Genomic DNA, 19,771 nt, shown 5'->3' on the forward strand with positions numbered 1-19,771 from the left:
CGGTCGCATACGAAGGACATTGATCACCAAGGGTATTAAGCATATCTTCGTAAATCTGCTTATTACCTCTTAACACTTTTAAATAAAGGTACTTGATGATGACTCGATACTCCAATTTTTCGATTTTCACAATTTCGGTGGAAAGTTTTCAACTCAAACTTCACACAGACACTTCTATTGTGTTATTGTTCGTTGCAATGATAACGCAATTTTTTTTATGCATATGGTACTGGTCTAGGCTAACTAGATATCAATACATCATCGTAACTACTCACATTCTTCAGATATAAATGAACTACGGTTTCGTTCTTAGTATATACAGAGTTTGTCTCTGGTATATACGTCCAAGACTCAACAGGGTGATGTATATCTTATCAAAATTGATGAGATTCAATATTTTTTCCCATTTCATTCCATGAATGCCAAAACCCTTTAAGTTTCAGCCGAAATTCCATCGCTCGTGACCCACATTCCCTTCCATGTGCACCCAATTTTATTGAAATGGATGCTAATATTGCCCTACCCCCCACTCAACGTTCTAGAATTTTCAGGTTTCCATTACCTCCAACAAACACCCCATTCGATCTCTTCCGCATGAATATCACACGATTCTTCTTACCTGGGGACATAACTACTTTCGCCAAATGCACCGTGGTAATTTAGGGAATATTGCCCTCCCGTCCTTTTTTTTCACCATCGCAACGTGTCCCCTCGCTCCTGCTGGTATCCCAGCAACGGCGAAAGTTAAACTATTAGAGTTTTGTTTACCACCGGTCGTAACAGGAAAACCTGTAGCTACAATTTTCCAACCCCAGTACATATTTCACCCCGAGATATCTCCACGGTATTTTGTAAAAGTTTCCGTTTCTGGTAGTTAGTCGCACAGAAAGTTTAGCAATTATACAATTTTTTTTTTAGATAAATTTGTCTGGACGTTTTGTTTGTGTTTCTAATTAGTTTCTGCAAACTTCAATCTCGTACTGAAAATGTAGCTGGAAATTTTCGTGGTCTCGATGTGAAGAAATGAAAATTATGTAATTATTGAATTAGATCTTGTTTTATTCCCCAATTTCCAAAAAAATTTTTTGTAATCATCGTGGAAAATAGCTCTCAGTTATATTTCCTGAATTTTTGGTATGTTGTAGATTTTAGATCTTCCTGCCAAAAGTTTTGATAAGCACCAAGAAGTCGTATATGAATAGTTGTCGAGATACAGCGTGTACGGTTTCAAGATGAGAAGTGAATCTATCTGCTTGGAATTTTAAAAAATTTGGAGAATTAACAAAAGGCGTTTTCATTGTATGAATACGATTCCTCAAGATTAAAAAATGCCACGGTGATCATTTATTCTATAAATATAACAGTGATGAAATATATTTTTTACGAACCAGAATGAGTACCCCAAACTTGATCGAAAATAATAATTATTAGTTTTATTATGCAAGAGGTGGGTGGTTCTTTTTTGAGCAGGCGAGACCATGGACAGTTTTTTGACCAGGTGCATATTCAAATCACATTTTTAGGTCGACTTCACATCCTTTTATAAAAGTGAGTACAGGGTGGTCAAAATTCGTTGCCTACTGAGGGGATCTCGAGAACTATAGCAGCTAGAAGAAAACGGATGACACATTCTCGAGCTCTTTTTTCATGATAAATCCAAATCTGAAAACAAAATCGGCCTATCATTTCTAGATTTTGAGTCATGAACAAAAATTGGGATTTTGACGATTTCGAAAAGTTCTCATAACATTTTTGTGTTACAGATCTGAAACTTGAACCATCTTAGTCACTTTTATACGTATATTCTTCTTACAGAAGAAGCTTCTTTTCCAATTAAAAAATAACAAATTCAATGAAAGTTTGCATTAAAAAAACTAAAGTTTGCCTTATGTTTCGAAATGAAAAAATTTTTGGTGCTCGTTAGTGAATTCTACGTAAAAAAAGGCCTATAGAAGGTTCAGGTTTCAGATCTGTAACTTCAAAGACAAAAAAGTTATGAGAACTTTTCGAAATCATCAAAATTTCATTTTTTGCTAATATCTCAAAAATGGTTTTCACCATTCTTTGTTTCTCTGAAAAAGAGCTCGAGAATGTGTCATTCGTTTTCTTCTAACTGCCATAGTTCTCGAGATCCTCTCAGTAGACAACGAATTTTGCCCACCCTGTACTCATCTGTTTGTAGTTGCCAATTTCGTCAGATCTGGAGGAAAACTACTCATAAAATCTAGCTGATTTCATAGAGAATTAATTTGACAATAGCAAATGACAGGCAACAACGTTTTTATTAAATCGTGGATTCACGAAATGATACGTTTGCTGCGTATCATAGCGACGACAGAGGACGAAAAGAGTTTATGAACGAAAAGTGTCTGCGGAGGAAAAATATTAGCATACAAAAAAAGTCGACTTTTCGTTCAAAAATTAGTACGTGAAATGTGATTTCCTCTTGCGGTCAGCAAAAAAATAAATTCCGTAATTATGAAAGCCAAAAATAGCTCACGGATTAAGATTTATTACCTTACCCTGATCTCGCATTTGATTGAATTTAAAAAACATAAATATCTATTAGTCCTATTGGGCATCCATTATCTCAAAAAAGGTCGGAAACCGAGTGCGAAAACTTAATGCCCCCAAAATGATCAACAATGTTTCTCCATTTAACAATTCTGAGCGCACAAAGATGTTCGCGTTAATTCTCATAAATTCAGGGACTGAATTGCCCCTGTGAATTCCAACAAATTAATAAATGTTCCGAAGAATGCATGCGAAAACGGCTAACTGTCTGGTGAATTACCTGTAGGAGCGGAAGCGAGCAGTTGGGGGCGGCCTTCACACCCTCCAAGGGGGTTTCGGCGGCGGCATCGTGATCGCAGGTCGAGCTCGAGCTGCTATTGGAAGACCGCACGGCAGACCAAATTCGCTTGAGGCCCAGTTCCCTCAATGATTTCTGCAAAAGAGGATATATGAGGAACACAACGCCACTACCAATTAGGGGGAGACAGTGGCGTATACATAGAAAAGTGAAACACACAATTGTATTCTTTCCTATCTTGGGATTTTCATTCGAAGAAACAATAGTATATCTGAGAATATAATTCACAGTATGTTTTATAATTTGAAAATGCAGTGTGCAGCAAAAAAATTGCCCAAGTTTGACTAGATAGAACAGCCACATTACTTTCGTGGTGTTGAATTTTCAACTGGAGATGCAAAGCATGATCCTTTGTCTGTATGCCACCTCTTTGTTACGTTACGTTAATGTAAGGCAGCCAAAAATTTCAGTTACTAGGCGACGAACTTTGGAAGCGTAGAGTGCCTTACAAAAGTTTTTTTGATCCGGGTGAATTGTTACAATTCGGGACATCTTTGCCATTTCTCGGATACAATGCGTTGCTATGAAAAGATCTTTGTAAAAATAAATCTTTAAACTTGAAAACCACCATTGTATTATTATTTTTTGTGAACTTTGTTATAGAGCTTATAGAGTGCGTTGGACTGACATAATTATCATTTAATATTAAATTTTGATTCATTGTATTTGATTCACAGTTAAGGTCCTTTCGTTTGCATAAAGAGTGTAGCACTTTTCTACACTCGATTTGATTCACATTAGTGTAGAGGAAGTGTAGTTTATCTACACATAGTCAAAAAAAGATAGATAAACTCTACACCTCTTCTACACTGGTGTTAATTCAATCAGCAAACGAATACTAAAATCGAGTGTAGAAAAGTGCTACCCTTTTTTATGCAAACGAAAGGACCTATTGTAGAAGAAATAGCATTGATTCCATTACAGGTCAGTAATTGGAACTTTGTTTATGCTTGTTCGTAGATGATATTTGAAATATTGTAATCATTACAGGTTAATGACATCAGAAGACCTCATTAAAGAATAAAGAATTGATTACCGGTTGATTCGGGTGACTTGGGACAGTCCTGTAACTTGGGACAATTACCCCCTTGCAGATTTCTTTGTTTCTTACTATTTATGAGTGAAGGGACAAATTTTTAAGATTGTGTAGCTTTTTTCGGTTAGATTAACAATTAATTCCTGTTGAGTTTGCCGTGACCAGAGCGTTTGAATTGACAGGAAAAAATTGACGAATTCAGGAGTGTAGAAGCGCTTTTTTTATGTCCCTTATACTTTCTAGTGTCCTGTACATGTGTTTCACTTTGTTCATGAGTAATTTTTTTTCTGGATACGTGGGATATTGGGATATTAGATATGTAATGAAACAAGGTTGTTTACATATCAAACGGCAACACGGATCTTGTTCATTTATTTTGTTGTTTCATAGGGTGACTTGGGACAACGCCGAACAGATACAAGCGGCGCATTGGCAGCAGGAAATATGTCGATTTTTCGCAGGATATTATTATTTACGTTATTTCCACAAAGAAATCACCAAAGAATGAGATAAATCAAAGTTCCCTTGTTTTGTTTAGTTTCTTTACATTTGAGTGGCACTATATTTACTTTCGCTGTAATAGGGGTTTATCATTTAATTTCTTTACCGAACTTCAACTATATAATCACAAATTCTAATTTTTCAAAACTATACACCGTCCCAAGTCACCTATTTCGTTTGAGAGTTGTGAAATCAATAGATTTTAACTTGCGTCCCAAGTCTCCCAAATCGATGGTTGGATGGAATTGGGACAAGTATATTTTATTTTTTTCAAAATTTAGATCCCAATTCTGAAGCATGGTATATATCCTAATCAATAGTCTGAGTCCTTAAGCATATTTGAATCTCGTTTTCAGATAAAAATAAGTCACCGTTTCGAAAATATCACAAGTTGAATTCAACAATCGTCCCAAGTCATCCGAATCTACGGTACATTCTTATATCGTTATTTCATGAAACAACTACATTTTCTTTCTTAAAATTCTAGCTATAACTTCGACGTTTCTCCGCCGATGTTGCATTTTTTACCAGCGGTGTGAAGCGGAATTTCAAAGTGTAACGGAATTTTTTAGAATATCGTAATTTGCCACAACATAGAAGGTATCGAGAAAATAACGAAAGCATCATTAGGTAGTAACCTAATGGTCTACCCAACATGCAACATAAACAAAAACTTAATTATTAGCTAAAAAAAGACGAAATATTCTTTGCCTTTTCAATTTTCGCCAGGAATAAGAGAAAAGTGAGTTTAGAGCTGCTTTCAGTTGAAGAACTCGAATCTTTCATGAATAATTTAAAAAACACGACACTGTCCAATTTGATACTATTAAAAGGACGTTTCTTTCTGCAATCTCTGAAAAGTAATTCCAATTGAAATTTTTTTATTTGATATCCTTAAGTCAGGACGATTAAACCTAATGAAAAATTCAGAATAAGAAAAATGCTTTATCGAAAAACCCATACTTTAATACGAAAGACCTAATAAACGTCTGATTGGATTCTCTTGTCTGCATACCACCCAGCCGTCTGGTTTCTATAGGAATATCGTTCCACACGAATCAACGTGCTGAATATTAATGATATAATTCCAATTACGAACGGATCCGAACATAATATTCAATTATTATTCAGCTTCAAGTCGAGTTTCCAGTAGGTGAATCGAGCTGACATTATTCATTATGTGTTTTATAATATATTTAGATGAAAATACAGATCCATAAGGCAGATTGACGTAATATAGTAGGTAAACTTGGAAACCTTTGTTTAATAGAACTGTGAAGGGAGGTCTGGCAGGGGTGCACCTTGAAAAATGGATTCACATTCGGTTTCGATCGAAAATGGATAGATCTTCTGCAACTACGAATGGAAAATTAATAATTACAAATTCCATTATCCTTAATGATGACGTATTCTGGAATAAAAAGTTATCGAAGGGAATGAATTCGGAATTAACAGATGTTTAAAATGCACACCATTAACTGTCGAGGAGTAACAGACATCATAACCAATTTGTTTTCGAATAATAGACATTTATTGAAAAGATTGGAAAGTTTTATATGTTTCCGTCAGAGATGCAGGTTAACTTCACAGATTTTCGGTATTGCATTATTAGGTTGAAGGTATTTAAATCCATGCATATGGACGACTGAAACACTGAAGTGATAAATGAGTGACCCGATTACTAACACTACGAATTTGTACTGTATTCCGAGGCTTAATCATAATACGCTGGAAACTTCATTCCAGAAGACCGGAAGAACCTAAGTAAAACCCACTATGTGGCTTGCAGCATGTATAGCCTGTAGGCACATTGTTTCTGCATTCCATGTTTTCATGCTTCCCAGGTTCAGTTTCCCAGTTATAAATCATATAACCCTCTGGCTGCTAAAGCAAAGCAGATAGAGCGATATTTTTCAGCATCAGACTCTCTTCGGTGAAAAGAACCAAATCGAGTTTTGTTCTATATATACATACATCATCTCCGTTTCTCGACAATGCATTAGGCTCCATGTCCTTGCACCATAATTTATAAAAAAAATAATATATTCTCGTATTTTTCTAGTCTGTGCATCTGAGCTAACTCAGCACAAACTAGAAAAATAAGATCCTGCTCGTAGGAGTTTTTTTTATACTAGTGACTGATGAATTATGGTAATTTGAGAAATTAAAAATATTTGAGAAATTAAAAATATTTAAGAACATGAGGATAACTTGTGATGAGACCTATTCTAGATTAACTAGAAAATTTGATATATTGAAAAAATGGTGAAAAATTTTCGATCTATTGTAACAAAACTGTTGGCTACAACAAAAAATATACCTTATCGAAATATGAAATTGAGCATTTAATTTTCCATAATTTATGACACTAAAATTTCATACCAAATTTTGATATATAGCGAGCACTATTTGTGAAGAATCAAATTTTTCATCCTTTATTTTTCTGTGGAGTAGGTATAATTGTTCAATGAACACTCAACTATTTTACTTTCAGGAAACATCACACAAATTTTCTTCTCCCAATAACCCATTGCAGTGATCAAATGCCCTAATTTTTAGGGAAAGGAAAAAATATGCCTTTTTGGATTTAGAACTCTAGCTCATTTTAGACATAAAAATTCTTAATTTACAAATTACACCGCAGCATACTGTAGGTATCGATATTTTAAGAGCTAATCCAGTTTGATTATAAATTTTGTTAATTAAATTTCATCTGAACTCCATAAACATTCATGGCTTTGCTTTAGACAGTTCAAAGATAATGTTGTACTTTCAATTATCGACTGCATTAATTCAGAATATTCAGATCTATTTATAGAGGATTTCGCATGTCTGGTTTTGATTCCTTACGCCTATGTTTCGTGCAATCAAAAACGATATATTTGTTCGGGCTGTAAACTTAATCAACTCAGAACTCGAAGGATATGGTATGGAACTACATTTTCCGAAGGAAATTTCTTGAATTCATGTGAATGAAATCTGTTATAGATAACCTTGGTATCAAGTGCAAAAATGTTAAAAAAGGAAGGAAGCTATTTGCTGGTTTTAGATTGCCCTAATATAATTTTTTATTCTATATATGCCAGAATTTTGATGGATAATTGGTATTATTCTTCAAGGAACTAAAGATCTATAGTATCTTCATAAATGGCTCTAAGATGGTAGTGGGCGTCAATTTTGAAATTCTGTAATATTTAATTCGAAATCTTTCACTAAGATCAACCCAGAGTATTTCAAAACCAACTGCTATGTTACGATCATAATGAAAACAAAATAAGGGTTGTAAGAAATAACTTATATTAATTGAACATTGTTCTGTATTCGATAATGTCCCATTTTTGGATCTTCCTCAGGATTCTGAAAAAGACGAAAATGGAAAATCTTATGAAACAGAAAAAAAGATTTCAAATGATTTCCTACCCCCCCTATGTATTTCTTTTGAATGCATTCGATAATTTAAACACAGACAGGAAAGTTTGTAATTTCTTCCATATCAAATATCTTGAATTTGAAAATTTTTTCACGAATGAAATTGTTGATCTGAGTTGATTTTGTATTGTTTTCTATGAAGGCTGTATTTTTTTGACCACTCTAGTCAATTTAGAGTATCCAATACGATGAGCATCGAATGAACCTAAATATTTTTTATGAAAAACAGTTGGACAGGAAGAATTTTCTATTGCAGCTGATTTTCATTTTCCATTCCATGAACCATTTTTCATTCAGATTGAAAAATTGATCAGTTTCCGTATTCACCCCATCAATTTCCAGCTGAAATCACATCTTAAGATCTTCTCAATGATTCCTCGTAACGATTTTCTCCATAATTTGCTCTGGGCACTTTACATCCAAGTGTTACCTCATTAGTGTACGCCTTCCAACACTTACCCCCAGATGTTACTAGCATAATTGATAGAAGCTCTCAGGGTGGGAGCTTCTGGAAAAAATCTAGTGTCCACTTATCCATTATAGCGACTACGGACAGTTGGGTTGGGACTGATGCATCCGTCCTAACCTAAGCGAACGATCGTTTCTCGACTCTAATCAATTTCCTAGGTAGGGCATTCATGATATGGCCATGACACTCACGTCATCCTGTACTACATCGACTTTGACATGAAAGTAGAGTGTTATAAATGAGGAATTTTTATTGGGTTAAGGCCGATGCAGGGTTGGAGCGAGGATTATGACCTTCCAACTCAGTCCTTACCCATATTCCTTTTCATTGTATGGGCGAGTTAAAGAAAATATTAGTACTATAATAGGACTTGAATGAAAATCCATACGCTGACGTGGCCATCCAAACTTCAATGTTGGTTAAACACCCTTCTAAGTTGAAGTAGTTCTAGGTTATCCAAGGCTGAATTAACCTGTCCTTATATACTAGAAGCCACACAGCAGTAATATATTTGAATGATTGATACTAATGTTTCAAAATTACACTAGGGAATACAATAGTTATTAAATAAAATGAAGAATTATATAATTAACATTCAGGACAATCGAATGGATTTGAAAATTATTGTTCTGATTGAATTAAGTTTCTGTCTACGAATTGGCCATAATGTGACATATAGATACACCAAAATCGAGGCAATTAGGGCCATAATATGATATGGTGCAAATAATCATCGCAATTGTCGCGTAGTTGGAGAGATTTCCAATTAGCAACCAGACCAAACAGTTCTCCATCATCATGGTGACATTATAGCGACATAATTCCAAATACGTCCAAATCCAATCAAAGTTGGAAATTAATTCAGAGTATAAACTATTAACTCAAATAATGCTGGTCCACTGGATGAAACTCAAGAGAACACTTATGAATCGAGAAAATCAGAACAAGCAAACGGAGGTGCTCATTCCTTTCAAGTGGTTAAAAAACGTGACATACTCTCATGTGAACAAGTTTAGCTCGAATGGTTTAAGGAATTCAAACTGGTTCTTCGATTTTCAACTATTGAATTGAGTAGGTATTAAGGACAAAACTAGCAGTATTTTTGTCAAAGGGCTCATGCTCACCAGTAGATTCTTGTTTTATTGTGCCCAATTTTGAATAATTATTGTTTAAAATAATGAACTGAAAGAAACACCTTTCAATTGGACTGGATTTTTCAGTAACTTTATCCAAATTCAACATCTTTAACTGAATCCTAAGAATGTTTCTGATGAAATCTGTTAAATTTTCTCAGCAGAGAAAAAATGGATTATCCAACAGACTAAAGCATATCTATACAGCAACACTTAACAGCAAAAATAAGAATCTTCATTTTTCTACACTAACATCTCGCTCGAAGTTGCCTCTAGATAGCCTAGATGAATGAACTAAAAGCGCAATAAAATATTCTCTCATATCATCCCTCTACATTTCATAACGAAGCAGACTGTAAAATATTCACATTCCCCCATCTTTTGGTCTTGTCAATTACCAGTAAATGCAGGGTACATCTCCTTGCCCGCCTGCATTTGAATAGTTCCACTGACGCTTGCATTGCTTTATACCTTTTCTCGCTCTGTCATCCCACCCTTTCTGCATTATGAATTTATAGCATATGAGTTGAACGACGTACTTCTGTTGACTTCGACATACAAAATATATTTCGACTCTGTATACAGATAAGGATAATATTTTTATCAGTCGGTAAGAGTTCATAATTTTGACAATATGATCAGATAATGGAATAACAGGGTGAAAAGAAGGGTGTTTAATAGGATGTTGCTCAATATGTCATAAACTCTCCAAACTGATTGTTTCGACGAAGATTTCCTTTAAAAGTACTTCATAAAAAATCCTACTGAATAATCATTCATTATTCATGGAGTTCTCGTCATTTGCACGATTTTTTCATATTCCAAGGACGAATTATATTCTTAGGATAACTAGCTTTACATACATGTATTTAAATGCCCTTTTTTGAGCACGCCACGAACAGCCAGTTAAAAGATATCATAACGAAATCAAGGTGTGTACTGGCGCATTCGCCATTCTGCTCCAGATAAATAAAACTTAAAATTATGAACGGTTTATGTAGGAAGAGGTTTAATCTGCGATCTTCCTCTATGGACGAACCAAACTCATCCTGGCTATACTGATATTTTGTTTTCATTTTCTCACAACCGGTTGTCTAATATTATTATATAAATCTTCAATTTTCATACGTCGCCGAATGGAGAATATATTGAAAAAATTTTTGAAAACAATTGTATGAATTTCCACGAATTCCATAACATAGAGTATTGAATTTTCAAGAGATAGTGGTCTGACTCCAATTCTTTCATCACATATGGCAGCAGTTTTCAGTTGATTCTCGAACGTCATGATAGAGTTTACCATATTCCTTATATAAAAACGGCAAATTGTTTCGTCTTTCTGCATCGAATTCAAAAGCGGAGCAATATGAGAAGCATTTTATTTCGCTTTATATTGCGAGCGATGAATATGAATAGGTTCCGATAATGCACTAGGTATCATCAGTTCTATTCATCCTATTATAACTTGTGCCTCCGTTCTGAGCTGAAATTTCCAGCGTATATTAAATTAAAGGTGGTGTTCTTTCTATAATGTCAGCATGATATCCGCCTACTTAGTAAATATAATTTCCAAGATTCCAGCCGTTACGATTCACGCTAGGTTTCTGTTGATGAATCTTTTTTTTCTCAGAAACTATTGAATTTAAGAAAGGAATTACAAGAGACCCTAATTGTTCAAAATGAATCAACCAGCTATCAAAAATAAATTTTTCAATGGTACAATTTGAATATTTTAGGCAGATCATGATCACGCACCAAAGATTTGAATAATTCTCTCCATATCATAATTGATTCAATAACCCAACTACCTATAGATTCTTCAATAAAATCTCAACTGCGTCTATTTAATTGTCCATCAAAATAGATGCAAAAAATGTTGTATTAAACTGCCAGAAACTGTGATTAATTCTGAAACTTGTAACTAAGTCTGGGACGAAACCTCAAGATAATAAAGAATTCACGGGATAATGTCTGGTACATATTTCAGAAACGCCGCAGTATCTTCATTCCTTTATACGGAGCGAGCTCTAGATTGATTGAATCCATTCACCTGTTAATTCCACCTAAGCCCAATAAACAGGCTCAGGCAGATTAAATTTACCTAATCTTGAAATTTCTAGAGGGTAGACGTTTTTCATCCCAGATTCTTTATCCAAGGATATCAAGATACCTTCCTTTTTCTATGTAGATGAACTTTTTGAACACGCAATATGAAAAAACATGAGTGTAGAAGCAGCTGAAAATTTTCCCGCGATAATGACTAAGATTTGACCTGGTCCAGTGGTCCATGATGTTTTCATAGAGTAGGTATTCTAGTCATCAGTGTTGTATTTTTTTCATCACAAAATACTGGGCAAAATATTGAAATATAGAGCTACCAGAAATCAGAATATCTAATTATGCTCAACAGATATAGCGTGCAGATTTTTTCTTTTAAATTTTTATACTTATAATCAGTTTCATTTAAATTTTTTCATTAAGGCTTTTTCAATATCAAACTTCTGAGACTTTTGCATCCTAAACATGGGTTTCAGTTTAATGCCATATCAAGAAAAGTAAATGTGTGCAATGATTTCAGCTTCCAAAAATGAAAAAATATCAAGGGATTTAAATATCCAACTGATTTGAAATCAGTAATGTAACACCCTATATAAAATTCTGGTTACTTTGAATAAAGATATAAAAATTAAGTAGGTATTCCTGAAATCGAAAATTAATGAAAAAACTGACAAATCGAGCATTCATAGGACGAGGACATTCAGCTGAAACTTATCAAAAATTTATGACCTTACATAAACCCTCAAAGCTCCAACTCAATTCCAAGTGATTCAATGGGGAAATTGACTGTTCGGATGATAATGAAAAATGGAAATGTGGATTATCCAGTTCGAAACTGAAGTTTATGAGGTTAACGAGAGAAACGAATTGTATCTCATCGATCAAACATAATTAGGAAGTGTTGATACTCATAAAAAATGGTTGTTCTTCAAAAATTTCTCTTTTATCGTTTCTCTCCCACATATCAACCTGTGAAGTTTATGATGATAACAAGGGAAAAGAGTTTTGTCTCATTTATCGAAATGAGAAGACTCTAGTGTCAGCAGATAATTTGTATCAATAATTTTCCACAATTTGAAGTACCATCCTTGAAAATCGAAGCCCGTGCAAGAGTTGAAATGATGCTGACAGACAAACGTCTGGAATTTTGTGAAAGAATATCATCAATATAAGCTCGAACAAAAACCCATATCATTTGTACAACATTGATTTCTTCCTATGGATAAACCTCACAACTAAAATCTATCAAACAGAGCCAAATTGTTTGGAAGACAAAGATAAAATAATTCAGACACAGATATTTGAATCGCGTTTGTACAACATGTATGGAAGCAAATGGAGCCTGAAAAATTTCGAAAATTTCCATTTTTCCATGTTTATGAAAATACTGGGAGCATATTTCATACTCCTGATGAAAAAATGTACCGATTCAACTCTGTATAGTGAATTAAGAATCGAATTGTTGTCAAGCTGACTGTCGTCCTATATGGGTCATTAACGCGGGGGTTCTAGACAATCTCACATCCTGTCTCGACATTTCAAGGAAGCCAACAAAGGATATTGTGCTGTAGGATTCGGTCTAATGAGTACTAGGACACTTTACTCCTCCATATATGTCATTTCACATTTATTAGTATGCAAATCTTGCAAGTCTCTATATTATAATTTTGTGATGTGATTTTAGATAAATTTCATCACCCAAGCATAACAATAAGAGAAAGTGCTTTCAGCCTTGGGAACAATTTATTAAATATACAATTGAGTATCAAACCACCTGAATTGAAGCCAAAATGTAGGACTGTAGAGTAGATATCAGAAGGGATATAAATGTTTATCATTAAATTTTTAAACAATTTTCGAGTCTGTTTCAGTCAGTTTGGGAGGAAATTATATTATCCCCTTTCTTATCGATGTTATCTCGTGAATTTCCTTAGAGCAGTGGTTCCCAACTAGTGGTCCGTGGACCACCAGTGGTCCGCAGAAGCCAAAACATGGTCCGCGAACTTGAAGCATGGAACTTAATACGAAGTCCGCGAATGATTTACAGTTTTTATTCAAGATTCAACCGCTGCTCTCAGACCAAACTCTTTAATAGATGGCGTTAGTGAATAGAATAAGTAGTACAGTCAATACAAAGTTGCTGAAAAATTTGAAAACGTCGAAAATATATTTATTTTTGAAGATAACCTTGGAGCTTTTATTTGCAAATTTCAATAATTGTGATTATACGTAAGAATTTCCAAAAAGAAGGAATCAATTAAATAATCGTCAAGACCGAACGCCTGCATCGAGCTCCATAAAATTTTCAGATTTTTTACTAGAAGAGTTGCCCCTTCAGAATTTTTATCATAATTCCATCTGCGGTTATTGTTATTGAGAGATAATCCACTAGAAAGGTGACTATCGAAGAAAAACTTCCAAAAAGATGGAATCAATTAAATGATCGTCAAGACCGAACGGCTGCATCGAGCTCCATGAAATTTTCAGATTTATTACTAGAAGAGTTGCTCTTTCAGAATATGTATCACATTTCCATTTACGGTTATTTTTATTGAGAGATAATCCACGCGAAAGGTGACTATCGAAAAATTTCCAAAAAGATGGAATCAATTGAATAATCGTCAAGACCGAACAGCTGCATCGAGCATTTTTAACATGTGCACTTCCGATTCATGAGTACTCGAAACCATGATATTTAATTATTCCATCACATAGATTGTAGTGGATGATGTATGGCCACATCGATTTACCAATCTCACACTCATCGATCAGATTTGGGTTCCTATAGAGAAAATAATGGGGGAATCATGATCATCCTCCATAAAAAGTGTGTGAGATCTGCAGGACACAGTAACGAAGCCTACACAGCACACAACGGGTTCTCCGAACTCGTACGAGCTACAAAAGCTTCTGAGGGGTACTTCGGTACCGACGGAGAATCAGGACATAATATGATTGTCCATATTACCTATCAATTTTCACCTCTTTTCTATCATCACTCATTATGTGGAATGTTCCGACATGAAACCAGTCTAACGCGGAAACCAATGAAAATTTTATTATCCCGTCAACCCCTCCAACGCCTCTGCCTCATCAATTTTCTACCAGCTCCCAGGACAATCGGATTATGAACTTTACCGTGAGAACCTCAAGGGAAAATCGCGAAAGTGTTGACCGGACATACGAGTTTCTCTGGGACTGCTGATTAGATTTTCGGAAAATCCTTCGTTGGAAAGAAGGAAGGGGATAGATAAATGAGGTATTGTTTCTTGATAGTGAAACTCGTCAGTCCAATAGCCCAAGTTAATGTCTTCCTTTAGGAAATAGGGCGTACGCTGCAGCAGAATAATGTTCATTTCGAGACAGAGTTTTCTGGATAATATCCTATAAAAACAGATTTCAGAAGATTTATGCTTTCCATCTGATTTGTCGGTGAGTTTTGACGAATATAAATGGAAAAATAGGTTAAGTATTAATGTTAGATTTTCTGCCTGTCTCTAACTTTTCACATTTTCCAGATATTTTGAAAAAACAGATCCGATTGTTTTGGAAATTAGTACGTAAAGTTTGCTCGGTACTTTTTCTAATATTAAGAAAAAATTTGAAGATGCTTTAACTCCGAAAACATTGTCCGAATATCGCTCATTTGCTCTTAAACAATATCATATAAATATTATTATTTACCTTTCTACTCGTCCTTGGTATACTATCCACATGATCAAAGATATTCCTTTCCTCTAGATCCTGCAAAATAAATGTTCCAATATTAAAACTTTCATTCAATCAACAAAAACTATGAGTATTTAAATGACTCTGCGGAATTGAAATCCAATTTTATTATACTAGAACAGGTTGATGATATAACTATTTTCGATTTGATGCCTGCGGTATCATCAATATTGATGAATCTCAACAAAGACCCAATCTGTTTCATAATTTCAATTTTATCGGAGGTTGCAAATTCATAACAGCATAACGTATACTGCACCTAACCGGTCGGTATATTTTGACGTTAAACTTGTTGAATGAAACGTTTTTATTATCTGTTCGTCCCAAGAGTACGCATTCAAAAATCATATTAATCTTCCAGAGGTAATTTAATGACGAGAATTTAGAAAATTGAAAGGACTGGGCTTATCAACAATACACTCTAGTGGAAACGTATAAATAAATATAATTTCCAAGGAAAACATATTCTCAACCAAAAATCTCATGCTTCTATTTTCATCTCAAGTTTCTTTTTCGCCATGTGTCATGTCTAGAAAAGGGTTTATATGTTTCTTCACAAAATATTAATTTTTCGGACAAGGAATCACCTGCATTTTCGACGAACCTTCAGTAAACACCCTGTAGTTATTTTTCTCACTGTACCGTTTAAGGACGATAGAGTATATGGTCATAATAAGTGAGAACTTACATCAAATATTCCCTGCAATTCTCTGCTATTGAGATTTTCCTGTGCTGAGCTCCAGCACCGAGCTACCAATAGATCTACGTAATTAAAATAAAATTTTGGACCCCTACATACGTACAATATAATCCGAGCACAGAGAACAGAGTTTGACTACGGATTGCCTCCAGCATCTCGAAATTACACCCTTCTTGCTCGAACGATCATCTCTTTGGAGTAGTCAATTCGAAATTTGTTGAAGGTAGATGGTATAGACATATCCACAAAATCCCTTGTGTGTACGTATGGGCGAAAACAGGCAGGTCTCATCCTGATTTAAGTCCATGAATAATTCTTGTCTAGTCCCGATTACATTATGGAAAAGCCCAGGAGATTGGAGTGTCGTCTGAATAATGCCACGGAATATTATATTAAATTTGCGAATTCCTTTGTGGTGCGCCTAATGCGCTGAGATAAGTTAATGTATTCAATTATAAACATAGAATTCAAATTTTATTTGTCTTAATGTCTTCCAGGGTATGTAGTGACTGAAAATGTATAATTTTATCAAAAAAATTCACGATAATATAGATATAGTTCAATGCTATTCGTGGATGCTGCAGGAGTATCGTCGATTGACCATTTTGTTCCAGAATAACTCAACATTACAGCAGAATTTCATTGTTGACTCTTGAACCAGCCAATATAATGCCAATCTCATAATTCAGAAAATGAATCTGGAAGTCAAATCAACCTATATCCTCAGAAACAGAAACAGAATTATTATTATTATTATTAGTTGAACCGGTGTCTTTGTGGCTCGGTAAGCTTTCAGGGAACTGCGACCATGTAAATCTTTTTTTCTTCACCCTAGTTATTCATAGGAACCCAAGTAGGTCGTCACTGGTGTTGATAAAACCGACAACATCCTTAAGATCCTTGGCCGTAACCTCGTGAGTATCCAGGACCGGTTTCCCCATATGAATGGTTCTTAGGCTAGCCAGAACTGGACACTTTCTGATCCACAGAGCAAAAAAAACTCATCTGCTGACTTTCTTATATTGTACAAATAGTACTTCCAAGCCCACAGAAAGGTTCAGGTCCAGCAGGTGTAACCTTGATGTTTTTTTTGCAAGTTCATCGGCTTTTCATTTCTTTCAACACCAAAATACTGTGGTACTCATAGTAGAGTTTTTACTTTTTTACCCCTTGCTAGTTGCTTCATGATATTACGGCACTTCCATGTCAGCAAAGGTCTCTGGCAGTGTGATTCCAGAGGGACCTCAGCGTGGCTTGGCTGGCGTGGTGATATACTTCCCTTTGAGGTTCATTTTAAGACACTTCTGAGCTCATGAGTGCTATACGTAACAGCCAGTGTATCGGTCTGTAAAACTGAGGGTTCACTTTCCAAGGCTTCAGAAACACTCAATTTAGGTCCATATACGCCAATGCCGGAGCCCCTCTCTGATTTTGATCCCTCAGTAAACCATGTGGATGACTTTTTGTCCACACGATTTACGAAACTTATTGCACTAGGACTATGACCGTTTAAGAAGCTTTTCGAAATCGTAGTCCAGTTGATTGAATATCCTCATATGTCCAACCCAGTTTCCAGGTAGGAGATTCCCATTAAGGGATATTCTTATTGCTTCCAGCCAGCTGCATTTCCCCACATGAAGGTATAGGGGAGGCAGATCCAAAACCTGCAGTTTCAAGATTATTTCGTCAAATTGTCAATTGTGTGTGTAGAACAACACTAAGAAAACGCATGAGACGAGCTTGAGGGAGTGTCTTCACTAATCTGTTCAACGTGCCACTCTCAACTGGATCTGTAATCAATGTTTTTCGACATATGCATCAGACAACACTGAACAAATCTCGTTTCTGCTCGAGGTTGAACGACACAATACTCCCTAGACAATTATTCATTCCTTTCAGAAGATTGCACGTTACCAAAATACACGAATTGAGTACCAAATCACCCCACTTCCAATCATGCAAAGGTCAACGATGCATTCTACTCTAGCGGAGAGTTTTCAGGCCTCAATAAACCGAACAAATACTCCTAGAAAATTTGGAGTTACGACTGCCACGGGGTTGAATATTTCATGTGGGAGTTCCCCTGGGATGGTGGAATTTCCTGACGAGGACGTACAATATCTCATGCCTACGAACTTCAATTCCATTTCAGCGGCAGCATAAATCATACAAAACGTCGATCGCAACATTTCTTCGTTAATAGTCCTCACGCGTCGTCGACGGCCTTTTAGTCGGTATAATGCGAAATCGCCGCTAGACTGAACGTTATCTGACCAACTATTAATCTCCCGATTTTGAGAATGGAATGGAAAATGAATTCGAACGACTGGATGAATTGGTATTGATCAATCAGCTGTTGAATTCGAGAGCTATTCTTTCCATCCTGAGTCGTTATCTGGATTGCACCATTTGAAAAAAGTTCATTCTGGTTGGAGCTGATTGGAGGTATATGGAATGGTGTTAGATATTCTTCCTGATAATGAACTGGAGGTGATAAGGGAGAACGAGGAAAAGTTGGATGCTCTCCAATCTGGCATCTGGATGCACCTGAAATGTGTACGCCTCTTCATGCGCTTTCATGATCACATTTTGAATATAAAATCTCTGTTTTTTCGCTAAACATCGTTCAATATACAAACGGAATCATCATTCCATCGAAGAACTGTAGATACTGATCAAAGTTTTGATCTTAATGGACCTCTCACTTGCCTTCGACTGTTTGCAACACAAGTTTATCATCGATAAATTGTACTAGATCGGATTCAGGGATGTTTTCCTTGATTGGATCTCCAATTACCTGTCTGATCGCACTATATTCTTCGACCTTAACGATTGCATATCCGAGGAATATTTCACAAAATTAGGTGTTACTCAGGGGTCAGTTCTGGGACTCTTCCTATTTTTATTATTTATTAATGATTTACCGTACTGTCTGGTTGAATATGTTCTGGTGCTGTTCGCAGATAATGCTTCTTTAGGGGTCAGGGCGAAAAGTATTGAAGAACTGAAGCAAATATGTGAAGAATTCATTGAGCGATTCCTTGACTGGTGTCGCAGAAACTCGCTTGTTGTAAACTTGGCGAAAACTCAAATTATTAAGTTTCTAAACCGTGATTTCGGTGGATCCAGCCCACTTATACTGAGTGTTGCGGGGAATTCTCTTCTCACCGTGGAAAATGTCAAGTTTCTGGGACTGCGCGTTGATAGGTTTTTGACGTGGAATTATCAGGTGGACTTTTTGTGCCGAAAGCTTAATAGTTCGTATTACGCCCTGCATCGACTGAAGGGGTCTGTCTCTACTGAAACCCTTTTGAATATATATATTATTTTCCAGTTTACAGTCACCTTAATTACAATACCATCCTGTGGGGCGGATCGTCGGAGTGCAGCAGGGTGTTTATCACTCAAAAAAAGATTATTCTCTTATTCGGCCTGAAACCTAGAGATTCATGCAGGCCGATATTCAAGAACTTTCAAATACTTACACTACCCTGTCTTCACATTCTGAATTGCCTTTTGTATGTGCGATCAAATATTAATCTTCTCCCGAAGTGTTCCGATTTCCACAGCTATGGAACAAGGTACGGAAATATGATATGTTTACCAAGGCACTCAATTGCCAAATATTCCGGAATTGCTTTCTATAACCATTTACCGAATAGGTTTAAGTCATTGAATGAAAGGATATTCAAGAAAGAGATCAAAGAGATGTTATGTTCCAAGGGTTATTATGACTTGAAGGAATTGTTTGCAGATGAACTGAACTAGTGGTTGTATATTACTTATATTGTACTCAATTGACATTTCCTATATATCTCTGTGGTATCTGAAAGGTTGAATAAAT

At 35.6% G+C, this 19,771-nt stretch overlaps 1 protein-coding gene across 3 annotated transcripts in view; it reads right to left on the reverse strand.

Annotated features, from left to right (window-relative positions):
• Positions 1-19,771, reverse strand: part of LOC123311393 — a 55,317-nt gene that overhangs the window by 8,577 nt on the left and 26,969 nt on the right. For 2 of the 3 annotated variants that reach the window (XM_044895301.1, XM_044895300.1), the window contains exons 3-4: positions 15,183-15,242; positions 2,795-2,947 (exon numbers count right to left, since the gene is read on the reverse strand). In XM_044895301.1, the coding sequence (XP_044751236.1) occupies positions 2,795-2,947; positions 15,183-15,242 (213 nt within the window). Of the gene's footprint in view, positions 1-2,794; positions 2,948-15,182; positions 15,243-15,814; positions 15,821-19,771 lie in introns of those variants that run through there. The other variant, XM_044895302.1, reaches the window with a different exon arrangement.

The sequence above is a fragment of the Coccinella septempunctata genome, chromosome 4, assembly GCF_907165205.1.
Source record: "Coccinella septempunctata chromosome 4, icCocSept1.1, whole genome shotgun sequence".
Classification (NCBI taxonomy): Eukaryota; Metazoa; Arthropoda; class Insecta; order Coleoptera; family Coccinellidae; genus Coccinella; species Coccinella septempunctata.